General features: G+C 45.6%; 1 protein-coding gene across 2 annotated transcripts; it reads right to left on the bottom strand.

The window, feature by feature from the left end:
• Positions 1-241: 241 nt before the first annotated feature.
• On the bottom strand, positions 242-18,424 carry PRKAR1A (protein kinase cAMP-dependent type I regulatory subunit alpha). Of its 2 annotated transcripts, XM_066565909.1 has the most exons (12): positions 18,325-18,424; positions 17,341-17,404; positions 14,296-14,474; positions 8,839-9,012; positions 8,125-8,216; positions 7,879-7,940; positions 7,349-7,395; positions 6,665-6,823; positions 6,182-6,242; positions 5,796-5,917; positions 5,146-5,227; positions 242-2,762 (listed from the first exon to the last, which is right to left on the bottom strand). In XM_066565909.1, the coding sequence occupies exons 3-12, from the start codon at positions 14,470-14,472 to the stop codon at positions 2,590-2,592; spliced, it is 1,149 nt and encodes a 382-aa protein (XP_066422006.1). In that variant the 5' UTR covers positions 14,473-14,474; positions 17,341-17,404; positions 18,325-18,424; the 3' UTR covers positions 242-2,589. The 2 variants fall into 2 exon arrangements, with proteins under 2 accessions (XP_066422006.1, XP_066422007.1); XM_066565910.1 differs by lacking the exon at positions 17,341-17,404 and having other exon boundaries at positions 18,325-18,416.
• Positions 18,425-21,940: the final 3,516 nt, after the last annotated feature.

The raw sequence follows: 21,940 nt of genomic DNA on the forward strand, positions 1-21,940 counted from the left end.
CACCTTGGGAGAGATCAAACAGGACACAGGTCCAAGTGCAGAGGAATTCCCAGGCTGGCACGTGGAGGCTGAGCTCTCCCCAGGCTCCAGGGGGAAGCCAGGACCTGAACTCACCCCTCTGGAGTTTACACCAAGCTTAATCCATTAAGCTGCTTATTTTCTGCTGCCTCATTCATAACACATCCTCTAAAGCCAAAGGAAAACACCACGTAGGGGCAGGGAATAAAATAAAAGAGGCTGATTGCATTTAAGAATTTAAATCATTTTATTGCTTTACCTGCCATTAGGACAATCTATAACAAAAGGAATATAATATAATATATTAGCACATACAGTAAATCAGACTTATAGAGTCAGGTAACAATACAAAAATGGTCCTCTGGTTGACTATAGCTTCCTAGGGCAATAGACTTCATCAGTTTGCTGAAGATAGACTAGCAAAAAATTACTTCTAAAGCCCTGAATGTTAGCTAAGGCAAAACTATGCCAATTGTGGTTTCAAACATATTGAAATTGCACACAAAGGTAAAGCTATAACTGTGTTTAATATTTAACTCAGACTTAGCTGATTTATCTTAAAATCTTGTAGGTAAAACTACAAAAGGGAGTAAACAGCAAGCTAAAAAGATGCAGTAGTGAAACTTGATTAGAAAGCCTTATATAAAAAAAATGTGCATTTTTTTTTGTGGAGCTCTAACTGGTTTACACAGTTTTTGGTGCTTTAATGTAACACAAAACACATATGAAGAAAAAAACCTGCAGAGTCAAAACTTAAGAAAAAAGTTTTACCAAAAAAAAAAAAAGGAGGAAAAAAGAAGAACCAAAAAAAGGTAGCATTTACTTATTCCTTAAGGACTCTGGCAGAAATCCTCTATTCAACATCTCTTGAATAGAGAACTCAAACCACAAGCATTTCAATCCCCTTCCTGGGATTTTAGTTTCAGAAATACCCTGAAACCTTTTGTAAAGGCTTGATACCTTCAGTATTATTCTGCATGAATTAGCAGACTCTTCCTGATTCTGTCCATGCCTGGAAAAATGCTGGATTTGCATCCACTCCACCTCAGAAAGGAAATAAAACAAGGGCTCCATCGTTAAAGTAGTTGCACAACAAATGCCAAACTGCTTGCTGTCACTCCCAAATACAAACCTATGCTACTTGATATAAATTACAGTTTAAAGGAAACCTTAAAAATTGCCTACAATTATTGAACCGTGGAATTCAGTAAAAACTTTTGGGAAGTCTTGGTGAGCACAGAGTAATGGAACACAAAGCTGGGAAATACTGAAATACATTTAAGACTCCGCAACAGATTGAACTTGGGGGGGAAAAAAAAAAAGGGATTAAATAAGTGTGGTGGAAATTCCATAAGCAAGAAAAGAGAATGCACCTTTTGGCTTTGAACTAGATTTATAGTGAACCATTTTTAAAATGATGAATTGACAGCTCTAAAAACTTAAAACAACTGAGTGTTGCAGGAAAGTTCAAACATTCAGGTTTTTTGCCTCACGTTCTCTACTAATAATGGAGCTCTACAGACCAGCAATCTTGTCACCTGCAACTGATACTGGCCAAAACACTCAGCTTTTATTTTCCCTGGTAACAAAGGGTCACTTGAACTGATGGTGATTTTTTAAAAGTCAACTGAGGATTAACAAAACAATCCACAGGGAAAATCAAATGTTTGCTTTCGACTTCTACGCCAATCTAAGCACTCAAACAGTACTAACAGCTGGACAGCTGCACCATTCTTACACCAATCTATGTACTACAGACCACAGTCAGGCATTTCATGGAGCATTTGGTTCTTGCCACTTGGAACAGGAAGAGTTTTAAATGGCAAATCTATGGCTGGAGAAAGAACAAGTGGAAAAGATCAGTTGCGGCAAGTCAGCAAATGGATCACCAGCTGAAGTAGTTCACCAGAACTATTAACCTGGAAAGCTTTTGATTTACACTTGACAAGAACAGAACTAAGCAATCTTAAACCAGCAGACACAGGAACAATTATACTGGTAAATTCCAGCTGTGGCTTTCTTAGCAGCTGATGCCTCACGATTGAACCTAGGATTACAGTACCCAGAAAATGAAAACGAAACCCAGGAAACCCCAAGCCCCAAGAAGCTCAATTACAAGGGTAGCTCTCATGTGAAAAGAAATACAGCAGGTGATGACCACAGCCTAAAAATCTGTCCAATAATTTGAGAAACACCTTTAAAAGAACTTTTCCCCCCCCTTTACTGTCACCTCCTCACTCTATGGCAATGGCGTGGTGCCAGGAGGTCTCTGAGCACTGGCCTGAGTTGGACACTGGTGCACAGAGAGAAGCAAACGTCTCCACTGAACTTTTTCTATTAATTTAATGGGACAGAGAGCACAGAAATAATATGCTCTAAATTAATGACAGTGCCATGATAAGCAGTTTATTTTTTTTCCTTTTTCTTTTTTCTTTTTTTTTTTCTTTTTTTTTTGTTTTTTTTGTTTTTAACCGGACAGGAAGCTGCAAATGCCAGTGGCGATGTGGCTGTGCACAAGGGGAAGGAAGCAGTCTGCATTCGTGAAGCATGGCTTGGACAGGGAGGAAGGTTTCAGACAGACAGTGATACAAAACTGTTGTACTGCTGGATGTTCCTCTTGAGGATATCCGAGCAGGGGCCCAGCACGCGCTCGAACCGGGGCCGGTCCAGCTTCACACATTTCAAGGGGCCACGAGCCACGACGGTGGCAGCACGAGGACGGTTCATCAGCAGAGCAATCTCACCTGGGACAGCAGAAACAGCAGAGTTACCAATCAGTGGGAAAAAGAGGCAGAGAAATGACCCTTCTCTGTGCTATTCACATTTTTTGAAAAATTCCTTCGCCTGGGATTTTTCTCCTGGGAAGCTGAGAAGCCTCGGAGAAAAATGAAAACAATGCTGATCTCATTTGCTTCTCCTGTGTTGTGCTCATGTGGAATGTGTTTGGAGATTGTTTCATTGGTTTTTGTTTTCACTCTTTGGCCAATCAGTGCCAAGCTGTGCCAGGACTCTGCAGAGAGTCATAAGTTTTTATTATTATCTTTTTAGCCTTCTGTAAGTATCCTTTCTGTATTCTTTAGTATAGTTTAGTTCATTTCACACAGAATCAGCTGCTTTGCTGAAATAACTGTGAGGATGCCTCAGTTCAAAAGCCACTTCACAGTCCTTGCAAAGTTCACCCAACTGTAAGAACAACTGCTCCTCTCCTCTCTAAGCATTAAACATCTTGAACATTTACATATCTACAGCATTCTTTAATTATTATAGCATCATAAAATAATAAATAACCTTCTGAGAACATGGAGTCAGATTCATCATTCCTCCCTGCCATGGGAGGACCTGCAAATATATGTATTTATATGTATATATATATATGTGTAATATGTATATAACCTGCAATAACAACATTCTCCACTTGAAATTGCAGAGAAGGTAATTCAGGCTTTAGCACTGCTCAGAACAAGTACCTAAGTAATTACAATAAAAGCAACTGTGAAGGTAGTTTAAAAAAACCTACTTATGGATTGTTATTAAAAAGCCTGTTCACATTCAAGTCTCTCTGAAAAAAGCCTAAAAAATTTTCAATATGTGTCTCTTTGAGGACAGGTCATATTTCAATTCACAGTGTAATTTTCCTAGCCAACAAATAGTTATTTTTCTAATAGTACTGCTCAATTCTGGTGTTTCTAGGAAACTCAGGACAACAAGAGCATGGTTTTGAAGTAAACAAACAAATAAAACATTCATGCACCAGACAGAAGCCTTTGACCCATTGCTGGCCAGAATCAAAACTCTGACTTTGTCATGGGGCTGTGGAAAAGGAGCATTTTGAAGTCCCACTGGATCCCATTTCTTAAGTTTTGCCCAAACATGCCAAAAGCTTTGTTTCAACTGCTGAACAACATGTTTGGAAATGAAGTTTTCAACAAGCCTCTGTTATCAGAAACAGAAACAACCCCTAACATTCCTACAACAAGCATGGAAGAAACCAGAGCAGCAGCTCTGGGGTTTTGTTTGCTTGGTTTTGGACTCGAGTTCTTTCCACGCTCAGGACTGAGAAACGAACTCGGTGTTCCTTGGAGAACACTTGCCTGCATTATCAGAAGGGATGTTCCAAAGAAATGAGGAAAACTTTTCCTCTGTGCCCAATTAAAACTCCTGAACTCAGCAGCCTCCAAAAGAGAGGCTTGCTAAAGAATAAGGAGGGTCTAAGGGAGAGTTAAACCCCTGAAGGAAAGGTCTGCAGCACCTCACACAATGACTGTGATAATATTTAGTTTCAGAGTGGGAAACTCAAGAGAACACAGAGGGAATTATTAGAAAATATGAAATGAGACAGAATGAAGTTTAGTCCTGGATCCCGAGCCAAGCAGGCCTTTGGGCAGAACCCATGCACTCAAGCCCATCCCAATTCAGGCCTTGCAACAGAGGATTTGCTGCTTACATCATCTACAGAGCTGAAAACCTGGACAACCAAAAGGTTTGAGCAAGAGGAAAGAGAGGAACTACCCAAAACATGAGAAAACTGTTAGGAGTTTTGAGAGGGAGAGGGCTGTGTTTAACCATTGAAGAGCAGGTTCTGACCAGGTTCCTGTCTGACTTGGAGAACAGAAGACCAAGGAAGGAATTTTCTTATTTTACTGCTGTCTTCAGCTGTGTAATGAGTGACTACAAAGACAAACCCAGGCTGCACAGGGAAAGACAGAGAGAAAGCAACAGGCTGCAGAACAGGAAATTCTTGTCAGGCACGAAGGAAAGAACCTCTGCACAACAAGGCTGGTTAGACAGAGAATGAAACTGCCCAGAGAGGCTGTGGGATCTCCATCCCTGGAGACACAGGAAACTCAACTGGACACAGCCCTGAGGAATACAATGTCATTTAAAAATTTAGCTCTGCTCAGGGCAGGGAGGTCAGGCCAAATATTCTTTTGCAGTAAAGCAGTGTGGAACAATCACATCCTGTGTGCACACCTGAGTGCCAAGTGACTGATACTCACCCGACACTGAGAGCAACCACAGGAGCCCAAAACAGTAATTAAGCAAATCCATCTCATCTCCACATTGACACAGCACAGACAAAATGGTGACAGTGGTGTCTGCAGCCACAGTTGTCACAACATAACTCACCAAAGTAATCAGAAGGTCCCAGTCTGCCCACTTCAACAAATTCCTCATTTTCTGACCGGCGCTGTAACACTGCAGCTGTGCCCTTCAATAAATGACAGCAGTCAAACAACTGCAATTTCCAGCATCACTCCAAACATGAATTTCACACAGAATCAGCTGCTTTGCACAAATAACTGTTAGGATGCCTCAGTTCAAAAGCCACTTCACAGTCCACCTAACTGCAATTCAAGAACAACTGCTCCTCTCCTCTCTAAGCATTAAACATCTTGAACATTTACATATCTACAGCAGTGACTTCTTCCTGGTTTTCCTCAGAACAGTACATATATTATAGTATGACTAGCAAAAAGCCAGAAAAAACACCAACCACCAGACAGAACACTAGTAAGGCATTACCAGCTATCTAGAACAGGTCTCTACTCTCAAAAAGATAAACTGCTTTCAGTCAGAAACTTGTTACTTTTTTCCTGGAAGTACCATTTGTGAAAACAGCAAAACTAAATCCAAGTTACTGCATGTTCAGCAAGATGATGTTTCTTTAATGACTCTCTGGAAGTACACTGTTATGTTTTGTTCTTCTCCAAGTGCCTGCTTAGGGACACAACCAAAAAACAGTCAAGTTCTGAGCTCATAATTTTGAGCTTGCTTACCTCCAAGATAATGAAGAACTCATCTCCTGGCTCTCCCTGGACCACAATCTTCTGCCCATCCTCAAACTGTACCGGTTCCAAGGCATCAGCCACAGTGAGACGCTCCCACTTGTCCAGAGATTCTGCAGAGTTAAGAGTTCATTACTGGAGTGTCTTCCCAAGGCACAATTACACCTTTTGCTCTGTATTTATAAAGAGGTCAGTGTATTTCTGCCTGCATTTGTGCAGCAGTGATCAAGACCTGAATTAGAGCTGTTTTGGATTGATGCAGAGAAGCAGTTGTGATGAGTTACCACAACAGCCTGTAATCATCATAATGCTGGGTTAACAGCTTCATTACAATGTGCCAACTGATTCCACTCCAGAACAAAAATCTGCTCACTTACCCAATATAGACACTTTACTAAGGAATTTCTCATACATATTTCTCTTTCTCAAAGTATTTCCCTATAAAAAAAAAGGAAAGGACACAAAGTAAGTTTTCTGTCTACTCTAAAACTCCAGACACAAACAAATTTAACCAGACACACAGTGTTCTGTCTCACAGACCCCAAACCCACAAGATGAAATGTTTTGAAATTGAGTTCTCTCAGTAATATTCCAGTTGAGCAACATTCCTAAAGTACTCAGCAGTTACTGCAGCCTTATTTCACCCTCAGCTCAGTTTAATACTGGCATTGTTTTGCTCACTAATGCAAGATTCCCCCTTGCCCTGTGCCTGAGAGATGCACGTTGAGTAATCAGCTTTCTGATTACTGAAGAGACAGCAGGATTTGAAATAAATAACTCCAGCAAAGGACAGGCAGAAGGACAGACACCCAGGATACACAACCCCCAAAGCATAAATCCAGGTTTTGAGGGCTACTTGCCATCAGGATCCTTCTGTAGCTGTCCCTGTCAATGCCCCACAACTTGACGTTGGTCTTGGCTTTGACGGTGGCAGCTCGGGGGGTGCCGTAGATGAGGGCGAGCTCTCCAAAGCTGCCACCCTCACCCACGCTGGTGGCCCACTCACTGTTCACGTAAACCTGCAAGGCAGAGCATGGTCAGACACCCCTCAGCTTCCTGCTGCCCTCTACTCCCTTGGGAGTACAAGGGAATTCTCACATCTCTACTAAGGTTGATCATTTCAGGCTTTTATCAATGTTCCCAACCCCAGCACAATTTGAATTTTTGTTGACAAAGGGATTCTCTTCTACATCTCATGCACAGACTCTACACACAGACTCCTGAGAAACAACACCTCAACAAGGTCTGTCAGCTATGAATGAGCTGGGCTAGAAAATAAAAGTCTGGTTGTTCTTAAGGCCTGCCCCACACTTCAACTCCACCCTGCATGCTTAACACATCTGTATTGTGTCCAAATAATTCGTTTTTAAACTCAGTCTGTGCAGCCAGACTGAGCTCTTAAGGGGCAAAACAAACTTCTGTAAGTAAGAACTTAAAATGAGCAAAGCTGCTAAAGGCAGGGTCTGTAGAAGAGGCCTATAAATATCAGAGTATTCTTCTTCTAGGAATGAACAGATCATTAATAAACTACCAGGAATGCTTACATCCATTTCTCCTTGATCAACAACATAGAAGTTATCACCTTCATCACCTAAAGAAGAGGAAAAAAAATTGAATATACACTAAACTGAATATACAAAGGAAGTTGGCATCTCTGCCAAATTTGATGTTTAGACTCCAACACGGTTGGCAAATTTTTGCAGTTTGCAGGGTGAAACATCACATTTTGCTGATTTCACACTCCTCTCAGCCCCATGAAAGGGGACATCTACTGGTGCCCAGGAGATCAGCAGCAATTCCAGGATTACTGGAAAGGCCAACCAGATCCATAAATTGACACAACATTTCTACAGAGTCACCAAGGGACAATATTCCCAACAGATAATCTCTGCAAGGAAGCCTCATCCTCCTCCAGTGGCTCTGACTCCTCACTTCAGTATGAAGTGCTTCAGGGAACACAAGAAATTGTGTGGCTGCAGTGAGCCTGCTTTAATATTAAAAACTAAACAAACTAAGAGCACTAGGCCAGCTGCCCACCCCCAAATGCCTGCCCAGAGCACACAGTGTCACTTGCCTTGCTGGATGACAGTCTCTCCTGCGATGTAAGTGACGGGGAACATCGCATCGAAGATGTCACTGAAGGAGAGGACACCAAAATCAGCCAGAAACCTGCACAACTCCACACATCTGTACCCCCAAGCCATCCCCACTGCTCCTGGAGCTCTGTGTGTCCCACTGACCACTGCAGATTTGTGACACATTTAGCTCTTCTGAATTCTGCCCTTCCACAAAGCTTAACCCCACCAAGACTTCCTCCTACCTCCTCTCATTATCATCAAGATGGGTAAACAGCACATTCTTCTCAATTGCTTTTGCCAAAGCAGCCATGGTTTTATAATCTTTTGGAATAACCTAGGAGAGGATCAGAGAAAGCAAATGGTTAATTTTTCTCATGAAAAATTTCTGCATTTCCCATGGTAAATAAACAACTTAAATTGCTACAAAACACTGGCTGAGTTTTTCCATTTTCTTTCAAGCACTATAAATACAACCCCAAATATAGTAAATGTTTACAGACAGTTTGAAAACAAGGAAAATATAATCTTGTATTATTTTATGCAACTGAAAAGCATAATTCCATGCTCAGTTTGTAAGTCTTTTTGCAGGAGGACAAATATCTGTTCAACCTGTGTTTTCCTGGGAACAGCAGCAAGCCTGCTCTGCCATTAGGCCAAATGTTGTTGCAGCTGCCAAATAACTGGAAGCACATTCTATATATCTAAATATATGCACATCTAAATATACATGACTTCAAAGGGAACAGGTCTAAGTAATGCATGAATGGTTTAATTGCATGATGGGTTATTTTGTCCTCCAGTTAAACAGCCACACACGCAGGTCTGCTTTTTACAGCAATTAGGAATTAACAGGCTCCAGGAGCTTGGTGTTATTTAATGCCCTGGACAGAAGGTGGGTTCAGATAAACTCTTGGATTGTGGGTGTAATTTTGAGCAAGGTTGAAGAGTCAGAGCACCTTTCTAACATAAGAGGCAGCATCCTCTTCTGTGTAGACTTCTGCACTGATGGCCCCACGTCGTGATCGGTATTTAACCACAGGGTTCAGGGGGGGAGGAGGGGAGATCTCGTCCTCCCGGGAGTCGGAGCGAGAACCAGACTTCAGCTGATTCAACAACTGCTTTGTTTCCTCCTAAACAGGAAGGAAGACATGTTTGTGTCACATAATCCAAAGGGGGGAAAGAAAAAAAAAGCAGTGATGTATCATGTTCCAGCCCAGCCTGCCAACACCAGGGAGCTTCCTGTGTACCATTATTCCCACATTAAGGCAAACAGGAGACTGCAGCATCTGAGATCAAAGCCCTTTCACAAACACGTGGTACATGTGCCTTTCACTCCTACCACTCACTTCACAATGGTGTTTATTTTATTGAGTTATTCTTCATTTATTAAACTACTGGTGTGAACAAGTTGATTCTGGTTTCTGCCAGTGTATTCAACAGGTGATGAGGAGATTCCTCAAATGCTGAAGGCACTTCCCCAGCTGCAAACCCCAATTCCTCCCCTCAGCTGTGAGGTGTTAAAGCCTTTTTAGAGTTGAAAGACAGAGAGGCAATTCCTCAGAAATCCATGCTACATGAGAAGCTTTTGAAAGAGGTTGAGTCATGGACCAACTTGATACTCATTAACCAGCATTTATTTTGGGAGAAAGAAACATGAACACTGCTTTCAAAAGAGCTGGAGGAAGGATGCTGGAGGCCAAAGTGGGATTTTTTTATGCAAACCACATGCAAACCTTGCATAAGGTTACTTGTTTTCCTTATTTCCTTCAGTTACTTATTGTGTTGGAGTGATACTGTAGAAGAGCAGGGTACTTACAATAACACAAATTCTAATTACCTTGCCACACAGAAATTTGATTCTTCAGAAGATTCACCTCAATCAACTAAAATCAGATTAAAAACAAACCAGCCAACCCTGGAGTCAGAGCACTGACATCACTACAGCTCAAATGACTTTCTCAGCGTTAGGAAACAGGGGTTTGGGACTTTCTGGAAAAGAACAAGGACTCATCTGTTCTCCCAGAGCTCCAGCCCTTGTGAAAGCTGGGTTTGTCCCAGTGTCCTTGATCCCAGCTGGGCAGAGGCTCTGGATAACAGCACCAGCCTGAGGGAAGGGCCATGGGATCCCCATTCCTGGGAGTTTCCACTGCCCCTCTCCCAGAGCCAAGGAGCTCCACAGCCTCACATTTCACTTCCTGCTCTTTGCCCATTGATCAAATGGTGCCACATTTCCCAACCATGGGAGCAAAATGTATTTAAAACTCATTTCTGTCCTCTGATTTTAGAGGAAGGAGTCTCAACAGAGATGAAATTAAAAATAGCCTGAGCAGTAAGTGTTTGGTGCAAACTGCCTCACCATCAACCACAGAACATGTTAGTTCACATACAAAATACTTAAACCATTAAAAAAGACACTTTTTAAATAAGTGAACACCAGCTGCTGGGTTTTTTCCAGTATCACATAAAATATTCAATATTGTGATCAGAGATTGAAGCACTCAGCAGCATTCAGTGAGGGAGTTGTTATCAAAACACTCTTCAAGAGACTCCTCAGGGCAATGCCCTACTCAGGGAGAAGGAAACTGCATTAACACAAAAAAATATAAATGGTAACTTCTGTCTGACCCAAAATTTAATATTAACATTTTTTTTTAGAATAGTAAGTAGGGGATGGACACAGAAACAAGACACATATGGGTAAAATAATGTATTAAATTAAAATAGACCAGTTACTCTAAACAGTCCATACACACACTCATCAATAAGATTCTCCCTGAGATAAATCATAGAATAGAACCATAAAATGAGGTTAAAAAAGACATCCAAGATCAGCCCCAAACATCACTGTATCAACTAAATTATAAATCTCCAGATATTCATATTGCACTGACAGACAACCCTGTGCCACAACATCCTATAATCTCAATTTCATCTTCAATACACACCTTTTACAATTTCTGACACTAACCCCCATTTATTACACCAATAGATCAGAGAACAATTACAGCAACAGGACCTAAAGAAAGGGTAGCAGTTGTTATTCCCAGATACCTTTGGAATTAGCCAGTGTTTGTGAGGAAAACTTGTGTGTTCAAGTCTAGAAGTTCCTCACATTAAACAAATCATGGATAAGGACACTCAGTTTGCTCTGTACTCATCACTGTAAACATTCCCAGGATCTGAGAAAGATTTAGGGATAATTTATTTATTACATCCAAGTGTTGACCTGGTCTTTCAGCTGATGAGGCAGTTCACAATTTTCAGTGTCAGTCATGAACTGCAAGCCTTATTTTTTCTGACAAATAACCAATGTTTTTTAATTCCATTTCAATTATTCCAAGTAATACTGAAGTGATGACACTTCACATACTCAGATTTAGGTCTATCAGCTACTGAAGACCTTCACAATTTCAGAATTATGCACACTGTAAAACCTGCTAATTGTCATTGCACCAGATACAGCCTCAACTCCTTCTGATAATGAGTATTTCATTTATATCATATTTAAAAAAACCCAAACATTCAGAAGCTATAAAAGCATTTTTAAAAAAGCTCTGCCAGAAATTCACAACTGCACAGGATATCCTCCTAAAGTAGCTTGTTTTGCAAAAGAAACACTGAGGAAAATGGGAAAATATTCAGATATCTGAGCAGGGCAGGTGGTGGGGAACGGGGCAGTGACTACATGTCCATCACACTTCCTAATTCCAGCTCTCTGTAAAGCCTGATGTGCACATAACTGCATCACACAGAGTATTTCAATGCACTTATTCCAGAGGACAGGCATGTCCACGAGCCAGGATTCACCTGGCAGGCTGCAATAATCATCTCTACATTCAATTTCCAGAGCTCAAGCTGCACTACACAGCCCAGCCCAGCCCAGCACTGAAGAGCTATTACAGCTTTTAGCAGGTATTGCTATTACCACACATGTTTGCACAGCAAGGAGAACAGAGGCCTTAGCACACCACAAACAGATCAAATAAACCATTTATACAATCAATGAGTAGTAATTAGATTCATCTAACAGCTTTCATAACCCAGAGGAGGACATTTGAATTCCTACAGTAGCTGTAACCATCTTGGAGGCAGCAATTTTAATGTTTCTGAACAGAAATTCTAAAGCATGTTTAAATTTCTTCAACATATTTTAATAACATGACAGTGAATCAGCTCTGTTTGTGTGCAGTGCAAGAGATGACTTGTCAAGAGAATGAGAGAGAAAATAGCAAGCTCACTTCAGTCTTCAATGATGCTCCTTCAAAAATCAATCTTATTAAAAAAAACACGGGTTGAGGTTCAGTCAGAGAGAGGAAAATTCAGCAAGCACATTGAAAAGTTGCTCTGCTTTATCACAGGTGTAACAGACATGATTTGGGAGGTGCAGCAGAGTGAGCTTCAGGCACTTTTGCTGTAGCAGAGCTGAGGGCTGGGGTGGAGCTGGTGAATAACATGACTGAGCATTGGTGCTCTCCAGCCAGGGATGTCAGGAGTTGCCTGCCCAGCACAGGATGCTCACTGCTCTGTTCCCTGAGAGCTGGGCAGGTACCCCAGCCCCTGGGGACCCTGAGAGCTGGGCAGGTACCCCAGCCCCTGGGGACTCTGAGAGCTGGGCAGGTACCACAGCACCTGGGGACCCTGAGAGCTGGGCAGGTACCACAGCCCCTGGGGACCCTGAGAGCTGGGCAGGTACCCCAGCACCTGGGGACCCTGAGAGCTGGGCAGGTACCCCAGCCCCTGGGGACCCTGAGAGCTGGGCAGGTACCACAGCACCTGGGGAAACTCAGCCCAGCCCAGCTGAGTGGGGAAACCACCCAGAGGAAGCTGCAGCAACTTTTAAACCAAAGGAGGCAACAAAAAAATGCTCCACTTTCACTTGTAGCTACAGCTGCACTAGAGGGCACTTGGAAACCATGAGAAAAGACCCTGACCAAAATTGTGAGAGCAATTTGAGGGGAAAAAACATTACCTAACCAGTTTTGTTTTCAGCTTCAGTGTAGGCTGACCAAGTACACAAAGAGCCAATGTGCACCAGGATAAAATCATCAACTTATTCAATTCCAACATTCATGTCATTAAATTCAGAGCTGGACTTGTTATCTTGCTAAAAAATAAATTAAGTTCCCAAATACTGCATGTTGATCATAAATCCACTGCACAAAAGCACCCAAATAATCCCATTTTATATCCCCACATATGGATTGGTTTAGGATTTATGCTAAGCACAGTAATGTGGTTTACTTGGTAAAATTTTGTCTATAGATACCTGTGGTGATGCTTTAAAATTCCCAGCCTAGCAGTACCTCAAAACTCAAGAATCCAAGGAGGGGGAGGAGTCATTGTAACAAGCAGGGACAAGGGATTTTTAAGAACCTCATTATTCACTGGTTTGTTGCTGATACACACAACCAAAAAAAGTCAGAGCTCTTAATTTCATAAGCAAAATGTTCCCCAAATAAATTAAGAGTTATAGCAGGTAGCCTGCAGCCCTTGGTCATTTTCTAATATTTATTCTGAAAACTTCCATTAAAATACAATTTCCATCAGACATATTTACGATTTCCAATGTTAATTTCCTTCTTCTTTATAGCAGCAATTAGTAACTCACTAGGAAAAAAAAAGATAAATATTTAAGTGCCCTATGTAAGTACTGAGAGCAGCACCTGCAAACAAGTGCTGCACAAGGTCACAGCTGCATTATTTACTAATTCCATGTCCTGAGTACAGTTGCATCCAACCTTTCCTCTGCACAAGCCTTTAATCTTCCCATTTCCACTGCAACTCCTTTTCCTACCTGCTTAGTGATCAATAGACACAATTAACAGGTCAGAAGAGTGTGAAATCACTGTTTCAACTCTGAATGCTTTCCATTCCCAAGATCCCAGAATGCTTCCAGCAACAACAAAAGCACCAAAGGGACCTCAGGGCAAACACAAGAGGGACAGCAATACTGAACTCCCAAGAGAAGGCACAAACAGGCTTGCTCTTCCAGAGATCTGCAATGCAAATACTTCATTTATCTTCACTAGGCCTGGATAATACCACTGGCACCACTTCTGTGCTCTGCCCACATTACTGGAAATCAATATAAGAATCCAAATGCCCTCAGCAGCATCCAGCAAGGTCAGTCTCCAGAGTTCTCCAGCTCCAGACACACCCATGCATGCTGTGGATCCTCCATGAGGAAGCACTGGGCTGGGATCACACCTGGGTAAGTCTCCTTGTCACCTTATGGTCAGTCCTATAGGCTTTGGTATGACAGAGGTGCACAAACTACTGGAAAACAGGATCTGTTTTCCAAAAGCACCACTTCCAATTTCAAACAGTCAGCACAACTGGTGAAATCTGCAGCTCAGCCCCTAAATGACAAAGATACATTTCAATCTAATTTGTTCCAGCCTGTGTGTTTTTACCTTCTCCAGTCTCTCAAAGTACTCTCTGATGAATCCCATGGGTCGTTCAGGTCTCACTGTGCACAACTGCACAATGCAATCCTTCAGCAGCTGCTGGATGTTGTGTTTCTGGATGTAAAGCTCACACTCCCGAAGGCTCCGCTCCTCCTCGCTGCTGCTGCTGCTGGAAGCTGCCATGGCTGAAGGGAACAAAAAGAGAAGGTTAAATAATACATAACTACTGGAAACTACTTTGGAAACAAAGATGGTGCAGCCTAAAACAAAGTTATGCTGCATTATCTTACTGACACCACAGCAGAAAAACACCTTTACCTACCAGAGCAGTAACTAAGCTAAAGAAAATGCTGAAACTTATTTAGCACCTGGAAAGAAATCAGAAATCAAAACTCTGGGGGCTCTACAGCCACAGGCAGAAAAGGAAAAGCTGAGAAAGCTTCAACAACTCAAGCCCTGTGAGAGCTCCAAGGCAGGGAAGATTCCACCTGAATTTCCTGCTGCTTGAACTGAGGGTTTTGTAGGACTGGAGGCTCCTGTCAGGAGCTGTGTGGGGTCATGGGGATGGACGAGGGCCAGGAGAGAGGTGGGTGGGAGCTGGAAATGTGAGAGGCCAGGCACGGGCAGCATTCGGAAGTGAAACATGCTCAGGTTGAAGGCAAAGCCAAAATGTCAGGGCAGGGTTTGCTATCGGAAGTTATGGATTACAGACATGGCTCCTAAAAAGCTCCTGTGTAATTGAAACCTGCTCATAGCTCATCACTTCTTTCATGGATACACTGCAATCCCAAAATACCTCTGCAACTGTAAATAATGAAGAGTACAGCTTTAAACTTCTGTTATGAGGCCAGGTTTTCTAAAGACTTCAGCTATGACACTTTCAAAAATGTTCCTAAGCAGATTTTTCTCCCCTTTCAAGTTTGTACTGGGTTTCCACTCCAGATTTTGGGGCACAGGGGGGTTCTGTGAGAAGCTGCTGGCTGCTTCCTCCACGCCCAACAGAGCCAATGCCAGTCAGCTCCAACATGAAACTGCCACTGGCTGAGGCTGAGCCATCAGTGACAGTGACACAGCCTTTGGGACAATGGATCTAAGGAGGAAGGAGAAATGGCTGCTTCAGCCAGACAGAGGAGTGGGAGTAAATGGGAACAACAGGGCAGGAGGTGCTCCAGGCCCTGGAGAAAGGATCCCCTGGCAGCCTGTGATACAGCCCATGGTGAGGCAGCTGTGCCCTGCAGCCCAGGGAGCAGAGCAGAGATCCACCCAGAACCCCTGGAGATCCATGGGGGAGCACAGATCCACCCAGAACCCCTGGAGATCCATGGGGAGCAGAGATCCACCCAGAACCCCTGGAGATCCACAGGGGAGCAGAGATCCACCCAGAACCCCTGGAGATCCATGGGGGAGCAGAGATCCACCCACAGCCCCTGGAGATCCATGGGGGAGCAGAGATCCACCCAGAACCCCTGGAGATCCATGGGGATCAGAGATCCACCCACAGCCCCTGGAGATCCATGGGGGAGCAGAGATCCACCCACAGCCCCTGGAGATCCATGGGGGAGCAGAGATCCACCCACAGCCCCTGGAGATCCATGGGGGAGCAGAGATCCACCCAGAACCCCTGGAGATCCACCGGGGATCAGAGATCCACCCAGGACCCCTGGAGATCCATGGGGAGCAGAGATCCACCCAGGACCCCTGGAGATCCATGGGGGAGCAGAGATCCACCCACAGCCCCTGGAGATCCATGGGGGAGCAGAGATCCACCCACAGCCCCTGGAGATCCATGGGGGAGCAGAGATCCACCCACAGCCCCTGGAGATCCACAGGGGATCAGAGATCCACCTGCAGCCCATGGAGATCCATGGGGGAGCAGAGATCTACCCAGAACACCTGGAGATCTACAGGGGAGCAGAGATCCACCCAGAACCCCTGGAGATCCATGGGGGATCACAGATCCACCCAGAACCCCTGGAGATCCATGGGGATCAGAGATCCACCCACAGCCCCTGGAGATCCATGGGGGAGCAGAGATCCACCCACAGCCCCTGGAGATCCATGGGGATCAGAGATCCACCCACAGCCCCTGGAGATCCACCAGGGATCAGAGATCCACCCAGGACCCCTGGAGATCCATGGGGATCAGAGATCCACCCAGAACCCCTGGAGATCCATGGGGGAGCAGAGATCCACCCACAGCCCCTGGAGATCCATGGGGGAGCAGAGATCCACCCACAGCCCCTGGAGATCCATGGGGAGCAGAGATCCACCCACAGCCCCTGGAGATCTACAGGGGAGCAGAGATCCACCCAGAACCCCTGGAGATCCATGGGGAGCAGAGATCCACCCACAGCCCTGTGGAGGACCCCACACTGGAGCAGGGGAATGCACAGGGTGTGAGCCCCAGGAATCCTGTGCTGGGGTGGTTTTTTGGCAGGAGCATGGACCATGGAGAGCAGCCTGCAGGAAGGACTCACACTGGAGAAGTCCATGGAGGACTGTCTGCCACGGGGAAGGTGTGAGGACCTTCCCTGAGCAGGATGGAGCAGCAGAGACAGCGTGCAAGGAACTGACTGCAATCCCCATCCTCTGAGGGGAGGCAGAGAACATCAGGAGTAAAGTTAAGGCTGGAAAGAAGGGAGAGGGCCAGGAAGATGTTTGTAAGTTTTGGCTTTATTTCTCATTATCCTACTCAAATTTAATTAGTTTAATTTATTACCAATTTCCCCCAGTGGAGTCTGTTTTGCCCATGATGGCAAGGGCTGAGTGATCTCTCCCTTATCTCAGTCCAGGAACCTTTCCTTATATTTTCCTTCTGTTGTTGAGTTAAAGAGGGCAGTGATGGAGCAGTTTTGGTGGGTGCTTAACATCTAGCCTAGCTCAGCCCACCACAAGGTTTTAAAACCATTTTAAAATACATTTTTACATATACATGGAAATAGACACACATTTCATGTCATTTTTTTCATAAGAAAATTAACACTGTGAGAGTTAAAGAAACAGGAAAGAATTTCTCAGGGCATTTTTGGATGAAATATAAAGAAAAGTTACCTGGTACAGGGAGTGTGGCAACAGCTTATTTATATGCAGTAAGATATGTTGATCCCGGGATCAGCTTTTGAAAGGGAAAAAACGGATTCAGTCAAAATAATTTTGAGAAATGACAAGTCACTGAAGTCACATCATGGGGTTTATCCTGCTGATGCAGCAGCAGGAAAACCGAGGGCACAGAGGCAACACAACAACGTGCCCCTATGAATTCTGCCGCTGGAGATTACAGAAGGCTTCGAGTTAATACGGAATTACCAACACTTCACCCAGGTGTCGTGACTGTCACACTTAATCCCTGCTCAAGGACACACACACACACACACGTGTATTGTGCGTTGCATAAACACAAAGCGTGGCCTTCCCACGGGCTGACAAAGCGCCCAGAAGTTCTCCAGTCCCTCCTTTTGTTCTGCCAGCCCGCACGGTGAAGGTCAGCGCTAACGGAGCAGCCCCGGCGGCTCCGTGAGGGGACACGGGCCACGCGAGAAGGGCAAGAGCGGGGCAGGAAATGCGGTATCACGGGCAAAATGAAAACTCCGCTATTTACTTCTACAAGCCATTTTTTCTGCACAATCCCAAAGCTTCCCCGAGCTGCCCAAGGCGTGGCTGCCCCGCCCAGCCCAGCCCAGCCCCTCACGCAGAGCGGGGCTGCGGCCGCTTCAGACCCGGAGCCACCGGGGCGGCACCGAGCCGGTACCCCCGGGGCGGGGGACTCGGAGCCGCGGGGGCAAACCGGCCCAAAGCGCGGAAGCGCCGCCGGGCCCGGCCCCACAGCCCGCGGGGCCCCCTCGGACACCGGCCCGAGAAGGTGCCGCTGCCCCCGCAGCAGCCCCGGAGCCGCGGCCCCGGCCCCGCTCCCTCAGCCGGGCCGGGCCGGCCCCGCCCCAAGGCCGCAGCCTCCCGCTCCGCGCGGTTCTCGCCGCCCCCAGCCCCGCCGCCGCCGCCGCCCCGGGGCCGCCCGGCCGCTACCCCCGCCCCGCTCACCTGCGGCGGCTCCGCCGGGACCCCCCGCCCGTCCCGGCCCGGCCGCGGCCTCGCTGCAGCGGCGGCACCGGAAACCGACCGGCCGGACGGGCCCCGCCCGCCCTGACGTCAATGCGCCTCGCTCTCGCCCGGGCCCGTCGCCGCGGTAACCTTAAAGGGGCAACGGTGGGTGCGGCGCGGGCATCGGCCGGGGAGCGGCGCGGGAGGAGCCTGCGGCTTTAAGGCGCGCAGGGCTGGCGGGAACGGGATGGGGTGCGGGATCCGCTGAGGGGTGCGGGATCCGCTGAGGGGTGCGGGATCCCCTGAGGGGAGCGGGAATGGCGAGAGGAGTGGGGAACCCTGAGGGGAACGGGAAGGGCGGGAGGAGTGGGAAAAGCTGAGGGGCACGGGAATGGCGGGAGGAGCAGGATGCCCTGAGAGGAGAGGGAATAGCGAGATGGGAATGGGAAACCCTGAGGGGAGCGGGAATGGCGAGAGAAGCGGGTTCCCCTGAGGAGAGTGGGATCCGCCGGGGCATCAACTCCACACCGACACGGCCGCAGCAGTCCCCGGTCTGGAAAGGCTTGGTTAAAAGATCAGAGATTGTTATAGGTGGAGGAAAATAAATGATATTCAAGTTTGGCAAAGATTTCACTATAATCGATGTAAATCCACGTGGGAATTATTTCATGTGTCTTTATAGCTGAGATGAGCCCTTTGTCTCCATTCACTTTGTCTCCAAGCCATAAGAAATTATTTACATTATTTTTATATCCAGGCTGTGCTGGCATGGGCAGAGCTTGGGGAGGAGAAATGAGCCCTAAAAATGAACCCTGAACTGTGCATCTGCTGATCTTGCAACACAAAACATAACTCAGCTTTTACCTCTAATGTTATGTCATTTCAGCCAGCACTCACTTGTGCTTAACCCATATGGGAAAATCACACAATGTACAATGAAAATTACTCTCAACAGCAACAGTTTAATGTATATTTTGATATAAGAAGATAGTGGTGTTTGTGCAGTGACACACAAGCCATCAGGAACTACCTGCTGAGGGGTTTCTTGTTTATTAGCTCTTCTATTAAAGAAATAAAGGGTAATAACTTGGGTGTAGATCTTGGACCTGCAATTCTTACAGACCCAGTCCAGCTGGGTCAAAGATTTGAGCTGGACTCAAATCTTTGATAATTTCTATCTGATCTGGGTTAATTAGAACCCAGGGTCCAGGATTTTCCGACATTTTGCTCAAAGCTGGTACTTTTATGAAAAATATAAATAAGATGTAATTAATATTTGTGAAACAGTGTCAGAGTACAGCATCGAAATACCAAATTACTTGCTCACCTGGTTATAGAACAGTTCCTTCTGTAACTCAAAACTGCTGGAAGTTTCTGAACACCACAAAAAGTCATCTGCATTCCCACCTACACATTTCTTTCTCAGCTTTTTACCTCCCCTTTTTTCTTTACGAGCTGCCTGCTAGTGTCACATCTCACTCCTTGTTTGGACAAGTCCCGGTGCTGTTTTGGGATAGATCCCATCTGGAACAAAGCTCTGCCCCTGTGTAAAACCCGTTCTGCAACGTCCTCTTTCTTAGGGAAACAAATATTCCCTTGTGCTTGATGCAATCCCTGCTGGAGTCCTGGAGCCAGGAGAAGGGGAACAGAACCAGCTTCCAGGAGGAGTTTTGTGAAGCCACTGGACACAGTGAGTGAGTCAGCACTGGTTATCTCTCAAAGTTAAATCTCACTTCTCCAAGTTAAATCTCCTACGTCCCCACATGTTAATTCTCACACTGCTAAAGACGTAAGGGAAATTAAAAACAAACAAAGCCCTCTTCCATTTGGTCTGGTCTGAATTAAAGTCAGATCCTGGTCTTAACCATCTAATTAAACATTCCTGAGTAAATAACTGGCATTACCGTCAGTGCTATTCCCACAACTTTGATTTCAAACTTCTTCATGCATCAGTTTCTCGTGGAGCAATCTGCTGCCCAGGGCTGTGGCTGCTGGAGAGCAGAGGAGAGCTCAGGGGGAGGGAAGGAGTGTGTGAGCCAAGGTGGGAAATAAGAGCACAGACGTCACCCAGCCCTGGTGTGTGCGTGGAACAGAAAGAGCTGCTGGAAAGGTCAGTGACAGCCCAATTAACAGTGACAGCCCAATTAACAGTGACAGCCAAATCAACAGTGGGGAGCTGGGGTGCTGCACAGGAGCTGCAGTGCCAGGGGCTTCTACTGGAGGTACCACCCAACTCAGGACCATGTTCTGTGAGCAGAGAGTCCTGGAGCAGCCTCTGGGGTTGAAACCAAATGAATCAAACGAGTGGCAGATTGAAGCAGCCAGTGGGTTTGTCACTCACACGCAGATTTAGGTGTTAAATCAGGCACACCCATCACCCATGAGGTACAAATGGGGTTTCAAAGGGGCAGAGCACAACCTGGAACACTCCTGGTCAGGGACTGCAGCATGTGTGCTGTCTTGAGGTGGAGTGAATGGGGAAAGAAGAAGTTTTAGTGGTACAAAAAGGTTTCATCCACAAACAGAAGCTGCCATTATCCCAAACAGCCCTGAAATCTACATCAGAAAATCAGGAATTAAAACCTGGGAGCTCTCTGTGGACCATGAGGTGCCAGAGGTAGAGTTCACACTGTATCCTTTGGCCATGGCTCCTTGTATTTTGTTTAAGCTTTAACTAGCACTGAAAACAACCCTCTCTTACTGCTGCACACCTTGGCTCACAGCACCACACAGTGATTCATAGGAAGATCCATAGATTAGAAACCCAAACACACAAAAATATATTCTCTTCTAACAATAATGAGGATGTCTGGGTTCCAGGTCAAACTCTGGATGTTGACAGCTTTCGGTGTGACACTTCAGTGTCCCTGCATGCAGGGACAGAAGGACACTTGTCCCTCAGCAATGCAGTGTTTGCCAGGGAGTCTGGGCCTCTGGATGAGTTTTATAGTGTAAAATCTGTGATTTTGCCACATGAAAGTGATAAAGAAACAGAGCAAGGAATTGGTATGATCCAAAAAGAGTCCGAAAGACAGTGCTTGAACTTCCTGCTGTGAGCCCAGCATGAGTCATGGGCTCAGAACCCCCGTGGACCCTGAGAGGTGCTGTGTGCTTCACTCTGCCTGACGTCAGCTCTGTGGAACAGTCCCCAGTGCACAACCAGTTTGCTATGGGCAGATCCCAAACCATTTCCATATGTTACTTTGAAGAAGAAAATGACTGCTAAGACTCAAAACAGAGGAAGCAAATGCTAAGAAAAAAATGCCCTGAAGTGGCCAGATCTAACAGAGAGACCAGTGGGGGAGTCCATCTCCATCTGCCAGACGTGCCTGCTGCAGCACAGCCCTTCAGACTCCCAGCTGGAAGGCTCCCAACACCCACGGGGCAACACGAGGAACATTTCACCTCCTGAGTCAGTGCTGACGAGCTCAGCATGAGGGAGGCTGTGATTAGCAGAGCTCTGTCCCACAGCTCTCCTGTGTTGGCTGAACCACAGGCTCCACATTTTGAAAAAGCCAGGATACCCTGGTTAAATTCTGACATTGATAGTGGTGCTCTTCCTGCCACCCAGCCAGGCTGAACTTGAACTCAGCGTTCTCTTTGCTAGTCTAGGGAG

Source organism: Molothrus aeneus, chromosome 26 (genome assembly GCF_037042795.1).
Source record: "Molothrus aeneus isolate 106 chromosome 26, BPBGC_Maene_1.0, whole genome shotgun sequence".
Lineage (NCBI taxonomy): Eukaryota > Metazoa > Chordata > Aves > Passeriformes > Icteridae > Molothrus > Molothrus aeneus.

Bases quoted from the DNA above. Each gene is read 5' to 3' on its own strand.
- PRKAR1A (XM_066565909.1), bottom strand. From the start codon at position 14,472: ATGGCAGCTTCCAGCAGCAGCAGCAGCGAGGAGGAGCGGAGCCTTCGG. The intron at 7,941-8,124 runs GTAGGAGGAAGT...CCTCTCCTTCAG, and splicing joins CTTGATGATAATGAGAGGAG to TGACATCTTCGATGCGATGT. The intron at 6,243-6,664 runs GCAAGTAGCCCT...TTTTTTTTATAG, and splicing joins GCTACAGAAGGATCCTGATG to GGAAATACTTTGAGAAAGAG.